We start from the raw sequence: 24,088 nt of genomic DNA, 5'->3' as shown, positions 1-24,088 counted from the left end.
TCTTATTAATAGTCTTCTATTAGGGTTATTATTAATTTAACAGATCAAAAACAGTTTTCCGTGTTTGATACTCTGATCAAAACACGCGGGATGTTGGGAGATCACGAGAGGAGCGTAGAAAACCACGACGCGTAGCGGAGTGGTTTCCAGCTTCTCGAGTATTCTCCCAACATCCCAAGTGTTTTGATCAGAGTATCAAACACAGAAAACTGTTTTTGATTTGTTTTATAAAATAACAAACTCGCGAAAAGATCGAAAAAAAGCAAATTTATGTAAATTCTCCCTACATGTCGTCTTATTCAAACTGACTAATGAGCGCGCGCGATAGACTAAAAATGACGATAGCGTGTTTTGATACTCTCATCAAACATGGCTTTCGACCAATCATAGCGCGCGTAGTATCCCAATTATTTTATAAATGATGCTCAACCAGGAATATTGTCTATAAGAATATAAAGAGGAAAAGAAAGGGAAAAAAACGTGGAAAAGGCAAGACGGAAGGAAAAAAAGGAAATTAAGACTATTAAAGATGGAAAAACGAGAATTTAAAATATGAAAGAAAGTCATAGTCTCCAAGAGAGGCCCGTTGGTCTAGTGGTATGATTCTCGCTTAGGGTGCGAGAGGTCCCGGGTTCAATTCCCGGACGGGCCCTGTCCTCGACCCCGAACTGAACTTTTGGTTCGAGTCACTAATAACTTGCTAAAGAAACTCCTATCCTTCAATAAGGTGACCGTAGTTATTTATTCATGGTAAACCGGAAAGTTTGAATAAGATTTAAATTGTAGCACAAGTTTTGCTCATTTAGCGTAAATTCGTACTTTAATTTAAGCGATACGTAATATATGCTCGAATTTTCACAACTTTCATGCAACAAAACCAAATGAAAGCATGCACGAGATTTGCAAGCCGGCAGTATTTTCTCACCAATCAAACTAAAGAATTCCACGTGTACCATAAGTGATTCCTTGATGGTGCCATATGATTGGATAATTTGGGATGAATGACAGCAAAAAATCATGTGATCAAGAGTAATTGAGTTTGCTTTGCATCCATTCATCGAGTAAGATGGAGCACTGAGTTCTTCGTTGAAAAATGGTAAGTGTGCAAGTAAAAACTTTTCATTTCAGAACCTTGATTAGCTTGTGAAAATTAAGCTCCAGAAATAAAGTTTTAGAATATATTAGTATGATTTTCCTCTAGTAAATATTCAAAAATTCAACTGTTATCCTATTTAATTTCAATGCAAAGCCGTTCACCTCTCTTGTAGTTGGATGTATGTCAAAGCTTTTTTCTTCATCGAAAAGAAATTGCCATAGTTTATTATAGTGGCCGAAAATTCGTTCTTAATGAAAGACAGAAAGAAGTGAAAGTTAGATAGCTAGTTTATTCATAGTTATTAAATAGAGGGGAATGCAGGGTGGCCCAGAGGTGCAATACAAGAATACAAATTCAAATACACGCATACAAATTCAATCAAGTTCAGTCTCGACTTCAAACCATTGTTTCGTGGTCAGTCAAGCGAATTCGGGATAGGGTCTATTCTTCATCTGAAACGAATTTTTTCGAATACGGTTTCCAGAGTGGAACAATAGCGCAGCGCACTGATTCTAAAAATAGCCTAAAGATTCGGACAAACATTGCATTCTGTTTAACCGCTACGAGGATTATACGAACCGATTTTATTATTTTTCTTTAAAGTTACAATAATAACCCATGTAAACTAAGATCAACTGCGATCGGCTGTGAAAATTATCTGCTGAAAGGAAACTTGTAAGTTTGTTTGTCCGAATTTCGTCTTTGTCTTCGTTTTTATGACGTCACGGTTGCGCTGCGCTATTTGAAAACGCCGGCTAGCCGTATTATTGTGGACGGAGAACATTTCATATCCGAATTTTTTCGAATACGATGACTTCATGATTGTCATGGGAACATGGCGGGAAGGCTAAAAATTCACCGCGGGCTCAATTTCAGTTTCGACGCACATGCTTAGATGTGCAATGAAGCGTTTTTGCCGCCTCTTATCGGACTAGTGTGGACGCGAAACATTTTATCCGTTTCCTTATGTGTGAACGGAAAACTTTTTTTTCGGTTTCGGTATGAAAGTTGATGATTCAAATTTATCCGGCATAGTGTGCACGGGGCCTCATTGATACGCTATATAAAAAGTTTCAGCTCTCGGCTATGCATTAATTTCCGGAATTCATTCGAGGTGCCCGAAAATAGTTGGGGCTGAACTGCAGACGCATAAGTGTGTGTTGATAAGTGAGGAGGAAGCAAAGTTGTTTGCTGTTGTTAGTGCGCATGATCCGTCTACTCGTCACAAGCGATCGGCTGCCAAAACGAATCAGATACCAAAAGAATTCATGATCCTTCCCGGAACGAACTCCATTCTCGTGCGACAGGTTTTAAGCTATGAGGCTCGCGCTGTGTTTGCTCTGTTTCTTAAATGTACAGACAGCGGTCTACCTCCGCTATCAATTGTTTCTTCGTTGCGCGTCCAAATCCTTGATGTTCCTGAACCCCCAACAGATTTACATCTAACCCCGTCATCTCTTGGAGAAAACTCAACTGACGGGACTCTACTTGGGAATATTTCTGTTACAGACGCGGATGTGCCGAGCACTGGGTATGTGTACGAGATAACATCCCATGGGGTACCCTTCAGGGTGGTCAGGGACCAAGTAATTGTCTCACGTGCACCATTAGACCACGACACAACACCAATCATTACTGTTCAAATAACTGTACGTGAAGTAGTCTCTTCGCTCTCCTTTACCAAGAACGTCCATGTGAATATCACGGACATTAACAAAGCACCCACGAGAATCACTGTCAACGGCAGCAAAACAGAAGCATCTCTCGAAGAGGACTCACCCGTTGGTCAACTGATTGGGTACATAATCGTAGATGACCCTGACAGATATGATTCTCATCTATTATCAATAGGTGGCCCTAACAGCAGTCATTTTCGTATCCATGACAGCAAGCTTTATGTTGGGTTTCAGCTGAATGCCTGGCTTATCAACCGCTACTCCCTATATATCCGCGCAATTGATCGTGGGGAACTAAGTACGACTCGCGTCATTATTGTATTGTATTGTATTGTATTGTGTATTGGTTCAAGAAGTAGATATGTGTTCCAATGATAGGAATAACTGCAACGCGTTTGCCACGTGTCTACGGGCTGGACCAGGACAAGCGAAATGTTCTTGTAAACTCGGTTTTAAGGGCGACGGTTATTCTTGCGTCGATATCGATTACTGTGAGTCTGACCCATGTCATCTGGATAACACCATCGGGCCTTGCGAAGATGGATTCGGAGGATACAAGAATTACAGCTGCCCCTGTAAGACAGGGTGGTCGCTCCCGAATTGTGACGTCATGGTGAACCATTGTCGAACTAAGCCATGTTCTGTGAACGGTACTTTGAGATGTGAATCTCATGTTAATGGTTACAATTGTCTCTGTAAAGAGGGATTTACTGGCTCACGTTGTGAGACTAATGTTAGTCATTGTTCAGAGCAAAGCTGTCTTCATGGCGGAGCATGCGTAGAAAAGAGGGATGGATTCATTTGTCTGTGCAAGGAACCTTTCACTGGAGTCAACTGTGACACAAATCATTCAATTTTTCGGGACAACCCGCACATCTGCCCGCGAAACGGGACATGTATCCCGTACTCCGAGAACAGCACAACCAAGTATTGGTGTAGATGTAATCCCCCTTGGAGCGGGGACTGTGCGGGATGTGCACCGGGGTGCGGAGGAGATTATTGTGAACCCTGTCGATATCCATGGACAGGCGAAAACTGTGAACAAGATTGGAGAAACTGTAAAGAGGACACATGTCAAAATGGTGGAACATGTATTCCACTGAAGGGAAAAGATTTCCTTTGTGTTTGTAGTTCCTAACTTCACTGGGAAAAACTGCGAGGCTAAACTCACGACGGAGAACTCATCGGGGGGTTCTAATAATGGCCATACAAAAGATACGACGATATATGCCTTGATTTCGATTTGTGTTCTGCTTTTGTTGGTTTTAGTGATACCTCGATCTTGTAGCTTGTTTGTGGAGGAAGCATAGCAAGACCAGGTCGAATTACGGGAGAATTGTATTAATTCCAAAAAAAACGAAAGATGTTAGCCCGCCATTTGAAGACATGATGGATAGCAACAAATACCAGTTTAGTAACCCAACCTTCATACCTGACCCTCCATCACAGCAGAACACTTTACGTGAAATATCTCAAGAAGTTCACGAAAACTTCAAGGTAATGAAGAAAATACGAGTTTGTCATACAGTACTATCGACTTCAAGACTTCAAGTCCAGTGGCCAAGATTTTTGACAATCCTCTGTACGAATCTGCCGACCAAGTGATCAGAAAAGAACTCGAAAACAATTCATTGAATCCTCTGTATGAATCGGTGGACCGAGCAGAGAGTAATTATGATAAACTAGTATTAAATCCGATATATGTGTCAGGAGAACAAGCGATTGAAGTAACAAATAAGCGACTATGGAGAGAAGACAGATTTTCAAAATGTTAGAGGGTATTTCCACAGACCTTGATTAAATAGTTAGTATACTATAGAGATTAGTAGATCTTGGGTGCTTACCATTTACCAGGAAAAACCGGAAATTCTGCTTGGAAAATAAATGGTATGCATCATTCCGATGGGAAAGTTCCCGAAAACTCGGTCTTCCGATTGAAGTCATCCACTTTTCCCGCTCTTTTCCGTTCTTAAGGTATACGCGTGTAACATTTTTCGAAAGTCAAACTTTCCCGCTCTTTTCTTACTATTAGCAAATGAATTTCCAACCGGATGTATTGGTTTAAATGGTAAGTACCCCTTATTTCCATTGTTTCCTATTTGACTATTTTTTATACACTTATTTCAATAAAGTTAGTCACCTGAAAGGCTACAGAGCTGAGACCGACAAGGATTATGGATAGATACATTTTACATGTTTCAACCGCTTGATAACTGTGGATGGACTTAAGATCTTCTTCCAGATATAAGTTAACCTCCTCTGAGCATCCTCAACTGCTGCAGTTTGTGTCAAAAGCTTTACTTGTTGGATATAAAACATTTCCCCATGATTCTCAGCGATCTCAGCTTTCCAGGTTTTTGGTGACTAACTTTATTGAAATAAGTATAAAATCACTCTAAATAGACCATAAGATCATAAGGATTTTCCTCAGATCCTGAAACAGTTACTCTACTAATAGAGGCTAGTAGATCTTGTTTCCATTGTCTTCTATTGTTTTCTTTTGAGTCTATTTGACTATTATACACTATAACTACTAGAAACTGTTTCACTCTGAGGAAATTTGCTCTAAATAGACGTACTGTAGAAGGATTTTGCGCAGACCGTGAAATACTTAGTAGATTAATAGAGGATGGTAGATCTTATTTTCATTGTTTTCTTTTGTGTCTATTGGACTATCACTCCAAATCAAACCAAAAACCTTTCATGTTATTCTCTTGCCTTCTGGACTGAAGCTTCCATAGTCACTATAGAATCACATGAAAGTAACTATTTAGAACTGAAGGCTAGCACGTGGTATGAGGGAGGGAATAACTGGACACTAATCCATCAGAGGTTATTCCCTTGCCTTTTGGACTGAAGCTCCATAGTCACTATTGAATCACATGAAACTATTCAGAACTGAAGGCTAGCACATGGCATGAGGGAGGGAATAACTGGACCCTAATCCATCAGAGGTTATTCTCTTGCCTTCTTGACTGAAGCTTCCATAGTCACTAGAATCTTATATGAAACTATTCAGAACTGAAGGCTAGCACGTGGCATGAGGGAGGGAATAACTGGACCCTAATCCATCACAGGTTATTCCCTTGCCTTCTGGACTGAAGCTTCCAATATAGTCACTACAATCACATATGAAACTATTCAGAACTGAAGGCTAGCACGTGGCATGAGGGAGGGAATAACTGGACCCTAATCCATCAGAGGTTATTCTCTTGCCTTCTGGACTGAAGCTTCCATAGTCACTAGAATCACATATGAAACTATTCAGAACTGAAGGCTAGCACGTGGCATGAGGGAGGGAATAACTGGACCCTAATCCATCACAGGTTATTCCCTTGCCTTCTGGACTGAAGCTTCCAATATAGTCACTACAATCACATATGAAACTATTCAGAACTGAAGGCTAGCACGTGCAATGAGGGAGGGAATAACTGGACCCTAATCCATCAGATGTTATTCTCTTGCCTTCTGGACTGAAGCTTCCATAGTCACTACAATCACATATGAAAGTATTCAGAACTGAAGGCTAGCACGTGGCATGAGAGAGGGAATAACTGGACACTAATCCATCTGAGGTTATTCCCTTGCCTTCTTGACTGAAGCTTCCATAGTCACTATTGAATCACATGAAACTATTCAGAACTGAAGGCTAGCACGTGGCATGAGGGAGGGAATAACTTGACCCTAATCCATCAGAGGTTATTCTCTTACCTTCTTGACTGAAGCTTCCACAGTCAGAAATCCAGTCATTTTGATGAGTGACAAATATACTTTGCAACAATCGTAATAGAATAGTGTAAAATGATATCAATATTTTTGTGATTTATATTGCGTGATTTATTTCTTACTAATTCTGGATCTAATAAAATTTATATAAATATTGTTAAAACAAAGAAGAGACACTCCTTATTCTTAATCTCAAAGCTAATTAAGTATTGGGACACGTCATTAAGAATTGGAATGCCGGTCATAGCTCTTCTGGAATAACGACCTCAAGGTTTTCAACGAAGCGTTCTATCTCCACCTTGAAAACAAAAAAACAAAGTAATTACTCAATAATGACAGTTTGATAATTCGATTATAAATTAACCTTAAAGAAATTGGTGATTGCTGTCAAAAAAAAGATGATGGTGTTGTAATAATAGTGATCTCATTGCAGACAATATTAATTAACAGGCATGGACTACACTGTAGAGAAAATGCGACGGCATTTGATGATAAAGATGATCCAGGGTGATTACAGTTATGATGTTAGCGATAAAAATTGTAGCCGGTTTTATAACAGAGTGATAAGACGAGTGTGACGTGCCACATACACACATTAAATGTTATCATTCTTCTCTCCTGATGATAATTGTAATGATAGCAAGCATGGATGGTAATAATTGAGAATAGTTATAATATACAAGGATGAGGTTGAGCTTGATATCGTAAATTATCAATACCTAGACCGTGTTGTTTCAATAACCGTTTTATTATACATTTAGTTTTGTTAAGTAAGAATAAAATATTTAATTATGTTTTCAAAGAAAAAGCAAACCTATTACTAAAAATACTGTTTATTGTGATGAGGACAATGGTGATGGTGATAGCATAGAGGGAAAATTAATAATAGTTATATAAATTATTACACATTGGAAAGGCTGACAATACTGAACATACAATACAATACAATACAATAACTTTATTTATACTTGAATTACAAGATAGCAAGTACATGCTAATATCTCCAAGTTATCTCCAAGTTATCTCCAAGTTATCTCCAAGTTATCTCCAACATATATACTGCTGGCTATATCTACTTTTGATGATAATACTGAATTACAGATGGTGATGGTGATGGTGATGGTGACTTGGAACTTTATTAAAACAGTGAAATACAAACAAACAAACGAAAGGATGGATGGATGCATTCAAGTCCAGGGTGGGTATTTTCATTTCTATCTAAGATGGAATCGATCATCAACAACTACAATTTAAACCACTCGTATTGTGTAAGATAGCAAAACTGAAGACCTTATCTTTGTAGACCTGTAACTTGTGATGATTTAGGGATTACTATATCGAAATTAATAACGATATCTTTTCATTTTACAATACTAATCAGTTGGAATTAACTTATGGTGTTCCATCACTTACCCTGGTATTACTTTCTTGCATCACTGGTATACCACTCGATGAGAGCTGCAATCCTTCTACTTTATTCCACTGCACACACGAAAAGATACATCACGTTTTAATGAAAGCGTGGCCAAACAAATATCACGATAAAGAGTTCTTCGCCTACCTTGGTACCACTTTCTTGCATCACTGGCATACCACTCGATGAGAGCTGCAATCCTTCTACTTTATTCCACTGCACACACGAAAAGATACATCACGTATTAATGAAAGCATGACTTCACAAATATCACGATAAAGACTGAGTTCCATCACTTACTCTTTTACCACTCTCCCGATCTCGCGTCACTTGATTGCTACTTGATGAGTAGAGCTGCGATACCTCTACTTCGTTTTCCTGCAGAAAGGAAAAGAGATATATCATATTTACTATCTCCTTACACTTCTTTCGTGCTTACGTTCTGCGTGCTTTGTTACTGAACGGAGCACGTAAAAATCTGTTTTATTTGTTAAATAAAGACATTGCTACAAAAATACTACCATACAATAACAACAGAATAGAGCCATTTTGCTATACAACCCGCATAAGGAAAGAAAACAAAGTAACAGAAGTAATAGTCCAACTGCACTTTCTATTTAAGAAGCCTGATCGTAACAGCCTCCTTGCCTAAAACTCTGGTCAAAAGAACACAGCATTTAATGAAAACAAAAACTGCATGTAAACTGCCTTTAAGGATTTTAGATTAATTTTTGATACCATCTAAGAAAAGTTTGCAACCATAGTACAATATTAGTCCAGTTGCTTAGGCCCAAAAAATGCTAAAATCGTGACCGAGGTGACTAAAGCACCAAACTTGGCAAAGAACTTCGTTTTGATGTAACAAACGATTTCAGAAGGGGTGCCCAGTGAAACGAGGTCGGGGGGGCTGATTTCACTCCAAAAGGGGGCGGGGTGGGGTATTTCTCTTAAACTCGCTATATAAAGTAGTAAATATATAAATAAAAGCCATACGGTAATGATAAAGTTGATGAATAGTCTTCCTCATTAAAATAAACAATTTAAAAGGGATATCCAGTGGTTTGGGGATGGGAGGGAAGGGGTAATGGCTTTTTGGGGGAAGGGGTGGGAGAGTTTCTTCAGGAAGGGTTTCGTATAAGTACTGCTAAAGAATATTTATTTTTACAGTAATTTCTCTTAGAATACATCAAGCTATTAAATGTTTTCTTGGAAAAAAAGTTTTAAAAATTATACTGCAAATTAAAGTTATGAGTATTTTTCATCAAATAATGTGAAGCTGCAGTAAACTGGTCAGCAGAGTTTCTCTACAAATCACAAACTAAGGCGGCCATTTTGTCTTTTTAACTGATCGTGATCGTCACTACACAGACTGTAAAGTTTCAAAATTAACCTTGAAAAATTGCTCGTGTTAGAGCATTATTTTCATTAAACAATCTCTTATTTACTTCTAAGGTAAGATACATAATTTTTGGTTGACTCGTTTAAGAATTTGACATTATTTTTTTGGTCAGACTACTTTTAGCAGACGAACTTGAAAATATTTTTTTGCACCTGATTGCATTTGCCTAGTTAAATAAGGTAGAGTGATTGCACTTAACCTCTTAAATAATAATTGATTATTAGTGTGTAATAGCTTAGTGTAATCACTCTAAATGAATAGTTTCAAGTTAATGCTGACAAACCAGCAGAATTATTATAATTTATTGATATTTTATCCAGCAATTCATGCCTGTATGGACTGGTCATTGTGTTGCATATGTCAAGAAAAACGGCCTTCAGAGCCACTACGATGCCCTCTTAATAGCTTTCATGATGGCACTGCTTTGAATGCATATGAAACATTTCTGCATACCGTATCTCAGTTTAGAGAAGCCAATTCCTTACCTATAAAATTGGCATTCAAAGACGATGATGAGAATGCCCAATGCCTTATTAACAACAAAGCCAGTTGGCACAAATCATGTCATTTAAAGTTTTCAAAAACAAAGCTGGATAAAGCTTTGTCAGCACAGAAAAGAAAAAGTGACGATGGTGGCGCCGAAACTGACAGAAGAGCGTCAAAACGTCATGCTTGTGACAAGGATGTCTGTATCTTCTGTGGAGATGGAAATGAAGACCTCCATCAAGTGACGACTTTTACAGTAGATGAGACAGTGAAAATGATGGCCACAGAGCTTGAGGACGTCGAGCTGTTATCCAAATTGGCTGGCACAGATATGATTGCAAGCGAAGCGAAATATCACCGAAATTGCATGAGGTCTTTCAAGAACCGATACAGGTCGCTGCTGCAAAAGGGTACTGCTGAAAATTCCTCTGGTGAAAGCGAATTAATTGCTGAAGCACGAGCCTTCTCGGAACTGATATCATATATGGAATATTCAGCAGAAAATGGCGTTCGTATCTTTAAGCTTTCTGACCTCCATCAGCTCTATGTTAAGCGTCTGCAGGCATTCGACATCGTCAAGACTGTAAACAAGACCCGTCTGAAGAATCAAATTCTTGGACACTTTTGTGAAGATCTCAAGGAGCAGTCAGATGGTAGAAATGTTATCTTAATTTTCAGTGACGCTCTAAAATCACTTTTGAAAAGGGAGCTAGAATCACGAGACTTTCAGTCAGAGGCCCTGGATTTCACGAGTGTGGCAAAACTAATCAGAAGAGAAATGTTTGAAAATGATGGTTTTCAGTTCTCAGGGACCTTCACGCAAGGATGTCAATTTGACAGCGTACCACCCAACTTGTTATATTTTGTATCCCTGCTCTTAAATGGGCCTAACATCCAAGATCAACCCTCAGATGTTTCACAAGCATGTCTAACAATTGCGCAGATGATAATTTTTAATTCCAAGAAAGGCGCCTCTCAAGCAAGTAAAAAGAAACGCCATTCCAGATCACGAGAACCGCCACTCCCTATATATGTGGGTTTGAATATTCATACTCTTACCAGAAGTAGAATGCTGGTTGATAGCCTGTACCAATTAGGCCTAAGTGTTTCCTACGACAGGGTTACAGAGATTATAAATGGATTAGCATCATCAGTTTGTAGACAGTTTAGAGCTGAAAACATTGTTTGCCCCTCAAATCTACGTCATGGACTTTACACAGTTGGGGCACTTGACAATATCGATCACAACCCTTCTTCGACCACATCGCAAGGTTCTTTTCATGGCACTGCTTTAAGCGTGTTTCAATTTCCAACTGAGGGTAAACCAGGGATATCGAGACCTGCAGTATCTCTGTCAGAAGAAGATCTTGAAAAAGATTTTACACTTCCTGACAACTATGCGACGGTGCCAGCAGTTAATATCAATACTTCCAAAATTACTCTTAACACCAGAAATAACAATCCACATGAAACCAATGGAAACCTCATTGGTGAAGTTCAACAAGAAAAGTGCTGGATTGAACAAAGTATTTCTCTCTTAGAAAGCAATCTTGTCAAGGGTAGCTTTGTATCATGGTCAGGCTATCACGCTGCGCTAATAGAGTCAAGCAAAGAACACCCTGCTATATCTAGTCTTCTACCAATGTTCAATGAAAAAGCCGCATCGGTATCAATGATAAAGCATGGTATGGATCTCTTGCGTAACACAACATCGTTTCTTAATCCAGACCAGGTTCCTGTACTGACAATTGATCAACCACTTTACGCCATTTCAAAGTATATTCAGTGGCAATGGCCGGACAGATATGGCGAAAATATGTATGTAACAATGCTAGGCGGCCTTCACATTGAAATGGCTCTGTGGGCCCTATGCGGCGATCTACTCGATGGGTCTGGTTGGACCAGTGCGCTAACAGAAGCCGGAGTTGCGTCGTCTGGAACGTCAGAATCCTTCTTAAAAGTGTCTCACCTAGCACGAACGAGACATGCTCATCAGGTCACAGTGGTTGCTCTTTTCAAGCTGCAGAGAGATGCATTTCGATCAGCAGAAGATTTTGATGATGAAGATTCATTTGCGTCATGGAGGTCCAATATGATGAAGAAGAGTCCTACCTTTCAGTTCTGGGATATTATAATGCAACTGGAAATCAAGATCCTGGTGTTTATAAAAGCTCACCGCGAAAGGAAGTTTGATCTTTTTGTAGAAGTACTGGAGGCATTAACCCCGTGGTTTTTTGCGTTAGACCATGTGAACTATTCCCGATGGGTGCCCGTCTTCATTCAAGATATGAAGTTATTGCCAGATGAAATCAAGCAGCAGCTGTCACAGTTTTGGGTTATCCAGAAAACTGCGAAGAAGTTCTCTTCCATTCCAGTTGACCAAGCACACGAGCAAAATAATGCTCTTGTTAAGGGTTCTGGGGGAGCCGTTGGGTTGACAGAAAACCCTGGAGCCTTTGCCAGATGGATGGTTTCAGGTCCTGAGCTGGCTAGACTTCTCAAGGAGTTTGAAGTAGACCTGCCTTATTACGATGATAATGAAGAAGAAAGTAGCTACGCCCATCATGATCAAGGCCTCTCCTCGCAGAAACTTTTTCAAAAGCAAGTGAAAAACCTCTCTGCCACTATCTCTGAAATGGGTAATCCCTTCATCGATGATTCTCCTGAACTTATCGCTTTAGACTCTCGCGACTGTGCAAACGAATCTGTTGCGATAACTGTGCGCACAATCGAAGATATCGGATCCGCGAAATACAAGGATTATGTCCACAATGTGATCGTAGAGAAGAAGGTGTCTATAAACGACCCGATCAAGAAGAATTCCTTACCTTTGTTCAAGCGCCAGAAACCAAAAACCTCCTCCAAAACATCGAAGGAATTGTCTGTACTTAAAAGCGATTGTAGCTTGTTCAGTCGACTATATATTGCCAGTCAGAACCGGGATGGAGACCTTGAAGATTTCTTCAAACACGAGAACCAGCCATATCCACCATCATTGTCTCAGTTTGGTAAAATGCGCTTCGGCAAGAAGTCAGATCTTCTAAAATGCCTTGAAGTACCATCACAGCAAGACCCGCCAGCCAGTTATGATACAAAAATCTTTGATGGTGCTGCTCTTGTCCATGCATTGCTACCTGGGCCGGCGTCTACGTTTTCACAGTATGTCGAAAGAGTATTTTTACCTTTCTTAACTCGGGAGCTTCATTCGTCAAAGCGAGTTGATGTCGTTTGGGATGAGTACCGTTCTGATAGTTTAAAAGAGGCCACACGAGAGAAACGAGGTCAAGGCAGAAGAAAGAAAGTTGGAGGGAATACCAAACTTCCTCGAGACTGGAAAAACTTTCTTCTTGATTCGACAAATAAGGAAGAACTCTTTGCACTTTTGTCAGAGCGAGTTGGAAGCTTTGTTTGCCCATATGAAGGCAAGAAGATCTATATCACCTCAGGAGTGAATGTCACGTCAGGTGGGGAGAGTGTCATGCAGGTGTGTGACCAGGAAGAAGCTGACACGAGGATAGTTGTACACATCCTGGACGCCCTAAGAAACGGCGAGAAATCCATTTTTGTTCGCACAGTCGATACTGATGTTATCGTAATCATTGCTGGACATTTTTATCAGTTGATGAGAAGTTATGGCCCTCTTGATATTTGGGTTGGCTTTGGCATGGGAAAGTACTATCGGTGCTACCATATTAATGCTATCTGCGAGAAGCTTGGTGAGAGAAAGGCTAATGCCCTACCACTCTTCCATGCCTTTACAGGCTGTGATACGACTTCATCGTTTTCTGGTAGGGGGAAGCAGACTGCTTGGGGGGCTTGGAAATCATATGAAGAAGCAACCGATGCATTCATTCATATTAAGGAGAATCCATTTGATGCCATCGACATAATGTCACCCCATTTCAAGACTCTTGAACGTCTCACTGTGGTCATGTATGACAAATCAAGCTCAACCAGTTGTGTCAATGAATCACGGCGTCACCTGTTCACCAAGCAAAACCGAAACTTGGAACATATTCCACCAACACAGGTAAGAAGACAAGTACAAGAGGTTTTGCTGCTCGTAACTGACTAGCTGCATTAGTTTTTGAGAAATACATCACTTGGTCTTAAATAATTAATTTGACTTTTAATCATATTAAGGAAGCGTTGTTACAGCACACACGAAGAGCTATTTACCAGGGAGGGATTTGGACAACTTGTATGGAGGCCCAGCAGAACATTCCCCCGCCAGAAGGCTGGGGGTGGACCATGAAGAAGACTTGGGATCCTGTTTGAAGTGCACTGCCCGATGCGTCAAAAGCCTGCGCCGAGCTGCTGAAATGTGGATGCAAAAAAGGCTGCAGTAACCGATGCAAATGTGTGAAGTCGAATCTCTCGTGCACAGAGCTTTGTTATTGCTCCGCTGGGTGCACCAATACTAGCTAACCTGTAATATGATGAGGTAAGCTTTCCTTCTCGATCTAACAGGTCCAGATCATATCCCTCCAGCCATGCAGCATGTCCCGAATGCTTCACAGCAAATAACATTGAGTGATATGTAAGACCCAAAACTATCTTGCGTTGAAAAGATATCTTAATTAGTAGATTGAAAAGGTATATTTCAAGAAGAAAATGTCTCATACCCTCCCCTCTAAAAAACATTCCCCTCCACTCCCATCCCAAAACCAATGGATATCCCTTTTAAATTGTTTATTTTAATGAGGAGCTATTCATCAACTTTATCATTACCGTATGGCTTTTATTTATATTTTTACTACTCTATATAGACAGTTTTAGGAAATACCCTCAAACTTTTGGAGTGAAATCAGCCCCCCCCCCCCCCCCCCCCGACCTCATATAACTAATCAGTCCTTTGTAAATCGTTTCTTAGATCAAAACGAAGATCTGTACACGAGTTGAGTGCTTAAATTACTATTTCAAAGAATTTAATATATTCAATTTACTTTATATAGCGAGTTTAAAAGAAATACCCCACCCCTCCCCCCTTTTGGAGTGAAATCAGACCCCCCCGACCTCATATAACTAATCAGTCCTTTGTAAATCGTTTCTTAGATCAAAACGAAGCTCTGTACATGGAGTTGAGTGCTTAAATTACTATTTCAAAGAATTTAATATATTCAATTTACTTTATATAGCAAGTTTAAGAGAAATACCCCACCCCGCCCCCGTTTGGAGTGAAATCAGACCCCCCGACCTCGTTTCACTGGGCACCCCTTCTGAAATCGTTTGTTACATCAAAACGAAGTTCTGTGCCAAATTTGGTGCTTTAGTCACCTCGGTCACGATTTAAGCATTAAGCTACTGGACTATATAGCCAAGCAGAAGGAAACAAACTTGCGAAAGAAAAAGATAAGCTAAGATTTACAGTTCATAAGTTGGATGATGAACGTCTTGGCATTACATTAGATCTTGTTTATTGCAATGGATAGTCACTTTGCTAGTTGAAAGAAATAAATGAAAACAAATTTAGAATATTTGTGAGATGTCTTAATATTAAGAGAATGAAATACTAAACAATAAAATCGAGCATGTACAGTGATATTCTATTCGACATGGCAGACATAGATTACCTGGTTAAGAGACGTATTTATCTGCGAAATATTTTCTTAAATTCGACCAACATACTTGTTAAGAAAACCAGCAATTATTATTAACATTATTCATGATAGATTTTGTGCAAAATGTTTTCAAAATTTAGTGTAAACCTACCATAGTAAATTACAAACGAGAACTTCCACTTGATAAAGTTGTACTTTTGACAACGCCTGCCTGGTTCCCAGGCTTTTTCTACCGTGGCGAAGCTTCTCCAATATGGCGGCCAATTTCTGTTTCCTCGTTTTGCCTACCATTGTCGCATTTACGGCTTGCATTCTCAACTCTCGCAACTTTTTGTTACAACCCAGCATGTTGTTGTGCATGTCTTCTTCAAAATGAACTTGCTGAGCCCTGTTAAGAAAATTTAAATAATTCGATATTGTTGAAAGCTTTATTTCTTTTCATCAGCAGCTCGATTTGAGGAATGAAAGATTTGAAACTAAGTTTGACGTGTTCAGTGATCCACACTAAAGTTGGAAGCGACGCATCAAAACGCAATTAAAGTCGAAAAACGTGCGATATTTTGCCATTTGAACATCTCAGGACGATATCCTAAAATATGTCTTCGCGCATTTCTAAAATTATTTAGTTTTGCATAATAAATATGGTGTAAAATCATTACTCGGTGAACATTCATCGAACCTTCGCAATCTCGGTTATTTGTTTCGAAATCTGCACCATTGACGCCATTATGATTTTATTTATTATTATCCACTTTGTTTTCGCTTTCCAAACTCTATTCTGCGCATTTTTAAAACTTTTTTTGTTAAACTTACCAGAGTCTAAGACCGCAATCGCTTTTTCGATCGCATGGCGATCCTTCTCCTTCTTCCCGAGCCTACGCAAGTGGTCCCGATCTACTATTCCTGTAAAACAAAACAAACAGCTATTTCTCTGCCATACTAAAATTAAGCAACTTCCAATTTTTTTAAGACATTCAAAAATTCTAGCAAACGAAAAAGTAAAAAAATGTTTATAACTCCAGTTTTCGACATCATGGCTTTAGCCGAATACCTGTTTGTGAGCCTTCTACCCACACTCCAAAGTTAGAACAATTTCTTGGGTTCATCCTTGATCGACTTTGTAAATGTCGCTTTCATCTTGCTATGCTATTCCAATAATTCAAAACAAGAAATAACAACTATACAGTACCAACGACAAAGATCCAAGCAATTCAGATTTGGCGACTAAAATATATAAATAAAATGTTATTAATGGACGAAAAAGTTTTCAAATCATTGTAGCTTGCTTTGATATGATGATATGACATTGCAGAACTTTTTCTGAAGGCAGTCAATTTTCTCTTACCAGATACCGCTTTTTCTTTTCATCTGCAGTTTTTGGTTTCTATTTTGTCCCACACTGTTTGTAGCGACAGTTCTTGGAAACCGGACTTGCCTGGTTGTTCATTGGAGCACAAATCGACAAATTGAAATTAAAAATAATGAGAAACCTTTCAAATATTAAACTTTACAAATAATTTGTGTTTACAATACGAAATTTCAGATATCAAATATTCCATAGTTACTTTTACCGTAATTACAGTGAATCAATATATTTCTTGGGCCATCCGGTCCTGATCCACAAATTACCGACGTAAAGTTTACTTGATAACAAAGTTAACATAAGACATTCGGTTATTTGGGATGAAATGACTGGTCGATCTGCAATCTTAAATTGGCCGGAATTTTTTGACAGTCAAAGTAACGTTCCCTTATTTCACTCAACCACATTTATATAAAAAGCAAAAAGAAAAAACCATAAAAACCATAATTATACGATTCAGAGGCCAGATGCAAATATTTGACTACTCCGTACTGAATTTTTGTTTAGTTTTCGATAGCTTCTCTCAGCACGGTATTAATCATCTGAAGTCTTGAAGATTTTCAATGGTCAGTTTCAATGCAAGCTATGGGGCTGTTGAATTGACAGAAGGTTTATTTTAGTAACTTTTTGGGGAATGCTGTTTTCATTAGAATATTTCATTGGAGTCTCCAAACCGAATTGTTCACAATTAACAATATATTTTAATAATTTATATTACGCAAAACTAATAAAAGAGTAATGCGAACAGTGACGTAACCACAGGTAGCCCAAGCCTGGTTTCTTTGGTGTCAGTGTTATAAGGAAATGTATGGGGATTCTTCAAAAATTTCAATAAAATCATTGAAACGTGAAATAAAGCCTCGAAATTTCACCCGATCATTGAGAAATAGCACTTCTTTCGCTCTGTGTGGTTATTTTTTTGAATTTAGCCCGTTTTAAGGATTTTGTCCCCCACCAGTAAGAAATAAGAGAAGTTTGGAGACTCGGGATCCCAACAGCGAACCATCACGAGTCTTTGAAACCCGTACGTCTTCGGATTTTTTTTCCAGCGCCAAAGTTTTGTCATAATCCCTCTCTCACATCCCTATAGAACCGAGAAAGTCACATTAGTCTTCATGTCTTTAAGCCATGAAATTTGCATCTTCGCGAGTCATCAAGGGGGACGGGTCAGATTTTATTCAACTCTGGCTTTTGATTTAGGCCCCGTCCACACGTATCCGGAAATTTTTGTATCCGCAAATTATTTTTTTGCGGATAAGAAAATGTTTGCGTCCACACGCATCGTAATCGAATCGTTTTCAACGTCCACACGTATCTGTTTTCGTAAAATTTGAGGATACGGACACAAAAATTTGGGGGGGCCTTATACTGGTTCTATAACTTTAAAATGTCAACTGACTTCCTTACTAAAGAGAATTTTATGAAGCTTTGGGAAAGCGAACCGCTTCCTAAGGTCAAAGCAGTTATACGAAATGAAGTGTTGGTTGTTAACAGCAAAATTACGAAACTCACGAACACTCTCACTGAAGTTGAAAAGTCGCAATCTTTCTTATCAGCTAAACATGACAGCGTGTTAACAGCTTTCCAAAACGCAAGAAAAGACGTCAGTAAAATGAGTACTGATCTAAATGAAATAGATAAAGATATCGACACAATCAAGCAAGAAATCTATAATCTCAACGTTGACATCGACGATGCACAACAGTACCTTCGCAGGGATTGCCTAGAGATAACAGGCATTCCGTTTAAGTCGGATGAAAACACTAACAAAATTGTGGAAGAAGTTGCCAAAGTAATAGGAGTAAATATGAATCAAAATGACATATCTACTTCTCATAGATTGCCTGATACGAAAAAAAACAAAACACCGAATCATTGTTAAATTTGCATCAAGAGACAAGAGGGAAGAATTCTATAAGAAAAAAAGTAATTTGTATAACAAAACCACAAGCTCAATTACTGGAATGCAAGGTCGCAATCGGATTCACATCAATGAATCCCTCATGGCATATAGGAAACGCCTATTTGCTAGGATAAATGATTTCAAGTTTATCTGGACTAATGGGGGTAAACTCTACTTGAGAGAGAACGAACAAGCAAGAAGTTATGTATTCCTTACTCATGAGAAGTTTGATGAGTTTAAGGACACATACATTTCAGATAAGTAGTTTAAATAATTTATTATAAATATTTCTAATCAATTGTTCATTATAATGTTATAAGTTTTCAAAATGGATCCTACAAATGATACTGATAACTCATTATTATCTAACTTAAAATATCTGTGTGATGTCTTACCTAATCCAGACCGGTTTGATGATATGGATTCGGATCATATGCTCATTAGTCCTAGTTCTAATTATTGTTCAATAGATGATATAAATGAAATACTTGATTAACAATCTAGGCTGGAACATCTTTCACTTATTCATATGAATGTCAAAAGTTTGCCTAAAATCTTTTCTCGGCTAAGTGATATATTTAGTTCAATTTCTAAGCAAATTGATATCGTTGCCATTACTGAAACAAGACTTAACTCGAATTCAGTTGACAACGTAAATCTTGATAATTATAATTTCTTCCATCACGATTCTATGACAAATGCGGGTGGGGCTGCACTATATATCAATTCTAAATTTAGAACTATCTCAAGACCAGATATAAGTTTTAATTTTGATCTAATTGAATCATGCTGGGTAGAAATCGAAACTATAAAAAACAAACCCAACGTAATAATCGGTTGCATCTATAAACACCCGAGGGCTAACATCAGCGAATTCTCAAAAGAATTTGAAAATATTATAGAGAAAAACAAAAGTCTTCACATATATGTTTTGGGTGATATGAATATAAATCTTTTAAACTTTAACGATGATTCTGCTACTGAGGAATATCTTAACATGTTGTATAGTAACAGCATCTTGCCACTTATAACAAAACCGACTAGAATAACGTATCACACAGCAACTCTGATTTATCATATATGCACTCCCATTAATCTTATTACTAAAATAATCACCACTGATATATCAGACCACTTACCGATCTTCTGTGTGGCACAAGCACAAGTAAATAGAAATAAAAATAAGATTTATTACCGAGATTATAAAAACTTTAATGAAGAATCTTATCTCAACGATAATAGTAAAACAGACTGGGACCAAATTATTACATCTGAACTAACATTAGATGAGCAGGCAGCTAATACAGTTCATTGCCTTCAATCTATTATAAATAAGCATGCTCCTCTTAAAACTGCTTCTAGATCTAAAGCCAGACAGTTAGATATCTAAATATCTACTTAAGTCTTCCGACCTACTGGTGCCGCCCAGACTCTGACCAAAGGCCAAGGTCCGACCGGTAGGTCCGATCAGTTATTATGGCATCTCCTTGGCTATTTTTGCTAGTTCTCTGCCATATAATTTAACACAGGGATCCCAAAAGAGAATATATGTCCTTCGCAGACATTCTTATTCTCGTCACGTCGTCACGTAACGTTTTTCTCCTCAAGTTGCGTGACGACCCTAAGAACGTCTGCTGGAGGCTGAGTGAATGGTAAACGAATAGTTTATCTTATCATCTGTAACGTAATAAGTTCTCAGTTCTGTTAACAGATTACCAATATAATATAATATATCTATCTATTCTTAAAACAGCTCTATTATTTTAGTTCATTCTTGCACTGGCTCCCATTTCTTTACACTTGTTCGAACATTTTCTTTGGTGATGGCGGGGTCAAACATTATGACAATATAGGTTCACACAATGATATAAGGTCCTCACAGTGACATTTAATCCTAAAAATGACTGACCCTTTAATATGTCCAGGCCAACAATGACATTAGGTCCCCACTATGACATTAGATCCCCACGACGACATTAGGTCCCCACTATGACATTAGATCCCCACGACGACATTAGGTCCCTACTATGACATTAGGTCCCCACTATGACATTAGGTCCCCACTACGACATTAGGTCCCCACGACGACATTAGATCCCCACGATGACATTAGGTCCCCACTATGACATTAGATCCCCACTATGACATTAGATCCCCACGATGACATTAGGTCCCCACTACGACATTAGATCCCCACGATGACATTAGGTCCCCACTATGACATTAGGTCCCCACTACGACATTAGATCCCCACAATGACATTAGATCCCCACTATGACATTAGGTCCCCACGATGACATTAGGTCCCCACTACGACATTAGGTCCCCACGACGACATTAGATCCCCACGATGACATTAGGTCCCCACTATGACATTAGATCCCCACTATGACATTAGATCCCCACGATGACATTAGGTCCCCACTACGACATTAGATCCCCACGATGACATTAGGTCCCCACTATGACATTAGGTCCCCACGATGACATTAGGTCCCCACTAAGACATTAGGTCCCCACGAAGACATTAGATCCCCACGATGACATTAGGTCCCCACTATGACATTAGATCCCCACTATGACATTAGATCCCCACGATGACATTAGGTCCCCACTACGACATTAGATCCCCACGATGACATTAGGTCCCCACTATGACATTAGGTCCCCACTACGACATTAGATCCCCACGATGACATTAGATCCCCACTATGACATTAGGTCCCCACGATGACATTAGGTCCCCACTGTGACATTAGATCCCCACTATGACATTAGGTCCCCACGATGACATTAGGTCCCCACTATGACATTAGGTCCCCACTATGACATTAGATCCCCACGATGACATTAGGTCCTCACTATGACATTACGTCCCCACTATGACATTACGTTAAATGACATCAGGTCCTCTCTACAATATTAAGTCCCCAAACTGACATGAGGTCCATACAACGATACTAGGTCCCCACGATGAAATTAGGTCTTTATACATGACATTGGCTTCTCACAAGGACAAAAAGGCCCTCACATGCAATTATACTAGGCCTTGAAATAAAAAAGGCATTAGTTTTCGAGGAAAGGTGAAACATACAGTGTGGCAAATTGCTTATTATTGTGAAAGATGCCTGCAGGTAATGACTGTAATTTATTATGATGCAAATGTCTGAAATACAGATTTAATTCATCAGTATTATTAGCTATTATTAAAAGATCCATTGTATAATTATGCAATATGTAGCTCGATCATAACCGACGTAAAATAGAACAACACAATACTTTTGATTTTGGAAGAAGGGGTCGGAATGAATTGCTGGAGTGGGTGGTGGGGGAATGGATAAATACTAAACCAAACAAATTAATGCTATCTAGTCATTTTAAAAAATCAGGTATACGAAATATTTACGATCAGGTAGGTAGGTACGTACGTACGTTTCGTTAATGTTTTGTTATTCTCCGTCCGGCTGATCAGTATTAATTCGTGCCTGTGATATGTCACGATGTTGACGTTTCTTTTGTACTCGCCGCGGGACATCATCCACTCAATTTTAGTTTTTTTATCCACGGAATCGTAGAACACTAAATTTAGCGTTTTACGTTTCAGGGGTTTCGCGATTTTTTTGGATCAAAATTCAAATTTGGGATTTTTGGCCGAATTGACAAATGGGAAACGCGTTTATAATTAATCATAATTGGCGCCAACAAAATAACTGCTCTTATTGCCGCGGCCTATTGTTCTTTTGTTCTATTGTTCTTAGACGGACCATTACCATTCTCGTACCTAGACCTTTCTCACGGAAAAATCGATTTTTTGTTAGAAAGCTGTTAGAAAGCTGAGAAGGCTTTGGATACTTAACTTGGGCAACAATTCGGCTGCCGTAGGAGACTAAATACATATGAAATTGAATTACTTTGGAGGCCCAAAGACGTTTTACTTACAATATTAGAAGTTTAATGTTGTGATCAAATATGCCCCTAGGTAACGTCTTCAATTTGTTATTATTTAAAGCACTGAAGAAAATAGGGAATAATTCAACATCTGAGATGTATGTTGTAAACATAGTATGTAGTGGTAGTGCGTGTGGAGGGAGCCTCACGGAAGAGCCCAGTAGTATAGGGGATACCAGTCCTGCTTCACCTGACCAAACCCCAGGTTTCCCTGAGTAAGTCAGATTCGCGCAGTAATTAGTATCCAAAAACCTAGTAAACTATGAAATTTCCCCCCCAGGATTCCCTGAGTCTCAAAGTACGCGTATTTGTTGGGTGACGATATTATGTGATAATATGTTAGTCTATATATGGAGTGCGAAGGTTGTAAAGAATTCGTCTATAACTTTTGTATAGTTTGCCTAAAACCTAAAGTTAACATACCCAAGCCTAAGGGTTTCTGGTGTTGTGGTAAGAAAATGCAAATAGAAGATGACACGTCAGCACAGTGTTACGAGTGTGGTAAGAATATTCGTAATGCCGTACCAAATGCTACCAAAGAGCAATATTACGCCAATGGAGGTCGTAAGAAAACACCTTATAAGAGAATAAAATACTTTAGGGACTGGATGAGTCATATCCAAGGTTATCGACCAGTATATTTAGACAACGAAGTAAAGGAGAAAATCATAGACCACTTAGAAGAGCCAACCACGCAAAGTCTAAGGAAGACATTGAAAAAATTAAAGCTAGGGAAATATTACAAAGCTATTCCCTACCTTTTGTCCGAAATTACTGGCAAGTCTATTCCCGAGGTCTCCGACATGGCAAGAGCCGAGTGGATGTTTTGTCGGCTGGATAAGGATATTCCTTATTACCCTAACGTAATCTATGAAATATTTTACAAAATTGACCCCAACCACCCCCTGTGCGATGCATTCCCCAGTGGGGTTTCTGGCAAAATAAACGCCAGTTTTGCATTTTTATTTTCTCGGAATCCATCCTCCTCCTCTCTCTCTCGCCCCCAAGCCCCACACGGCCTCTGGCACCCAGGGTATCCTAACAGAACACCAAGCTATCCCCAGTGGGGTTTTTTGCATATATCTTTCTTACGACCCACCAGAGGGTGAACTCCGGACAGCGTCCCGAGACACCCCCTGACTTTTCCAACTTTTCCTCGCGAAACCCCCCATCGCGGGGTTGAATCGCACTTTCTATCTTTTCCACCCCTCCCCCCACGGTTGCTGTGAGTGGCGGAGGCTTTTTTTTTTCACTCGCAGCAAACGGTCCAAATGCGTCTACAGCGAGGCTTGAACTCGGGACTTTAGGCCTCCCCAGCTCCAAAGTCCACGATCACAAGCGAACGCCAGACACATCTGGACGCTTATGTATGTGAAAATTATTATATTTAATCTGCATAATTTCTAGACTGACGTTCGATATGTAAATAGAATCCCGTCACGCTCTTTTCGAAGCAGATGTTCAATGAGCGAGTTTTCTTTGAAGCTCTTCTTTCGCTTCTTGGTAGATCTTTTTG

At 39.2% G+C, this 24,088-nt stretch overlaps 1 protein-coding gene, 1 long non-coding RNA gene, 1 other non-coding gene and 1 pseudogene across 9 annotated transcripts; 3 read left to right on the top strand and 1 right to left on the bottom strand.

Annotated features, from left to right (window-relative positions):
• Positions 1–580: 580 nt before the first annotated feature.
• Positions 581–652, top strand: Trnap-agg (transfer RNA proline (anticodon AGG)). The gene has a single exon. It is a non-coding gene; the product is annotated as a tRNA-Pro (tRNA).
• Positions 653–4,515: 3,863 nt separating this feature from the next.
• Positions 4,516–23,368, bottom strand: LOC116293279 (uncharacterized). Of its 7 annotated transcripts, none has more exons than XR_016120317.1 (9): positions 23,331–23,368; positions 16,704–16,793; positions 16,410–16,582; positions 16,172–16,261; positions 15,510–15,746; positions 8,213–8,290; positions 8,060–8,128; positions 7,912–7,980; positions 4,516–6,796 (listed from the first exon to the last, which is right to left on the bottom strand). It is a non-coding gene; the product is annotated as an uncharacterized LOC116293279 (long non-coding RNA). The 7 variants fall into 7 exon arrangements; XR_016120316.1 differs by lacking the exon at positions 23,331–23,368 and adding an exon at positions 16,930–18,446; XR_016120315.1 differs by lacking the exon at positions 23,331–23,368 and having other exon boundaries at positions 16,704–18,446.
• LOC148909654 (uncharacterized) lies at positions 9,593–14,075 on the top strand. Its single transcript, XM_089033358.1, has 2 exons — positions 9,593–13,827; positions 13,941–14,075. The coding sequence occupies exons 1-2, from the start codon at positions 9,646–9,648 to the stop codon at positions 14,073–14,075; spliced, it is 4,317 nt and encodes a 1,438-aa protein (XP_088889484.1). The 5' UTR covers positions 9,593–9,645.
• On the top strand, positions 18,109–18,889 carry LOC148909653 (uncharacterized; annotated as a pseudogene).
• Positions 23,369–24,088: the final 720 nt, after the last annotated feature.

This window comes from Actinia tenebrosa, unplaced genomic scaffold, assembly GCF_029948245.1.
Source record: "Actinia tenebrosa isolate PJP-AT-01 unplaced genomic scaffold, QUT_ActTen_1.0 PGA_scaffold1__47_contigs__length_23844297, whole genome shotgun sequence".
NCBI classification, from domain to species: Eukaryota; Metazoa; Cnidaria; class Anthozoa; order Actiniaria; family Actiniidae; genus Actinia; species Actinia tenebrosa.
The sequence above is the reverse complement of the archived record's forward strand: the minus strand, read 5'-3'. Positions and strand labels throughout refer to the sequence as shown.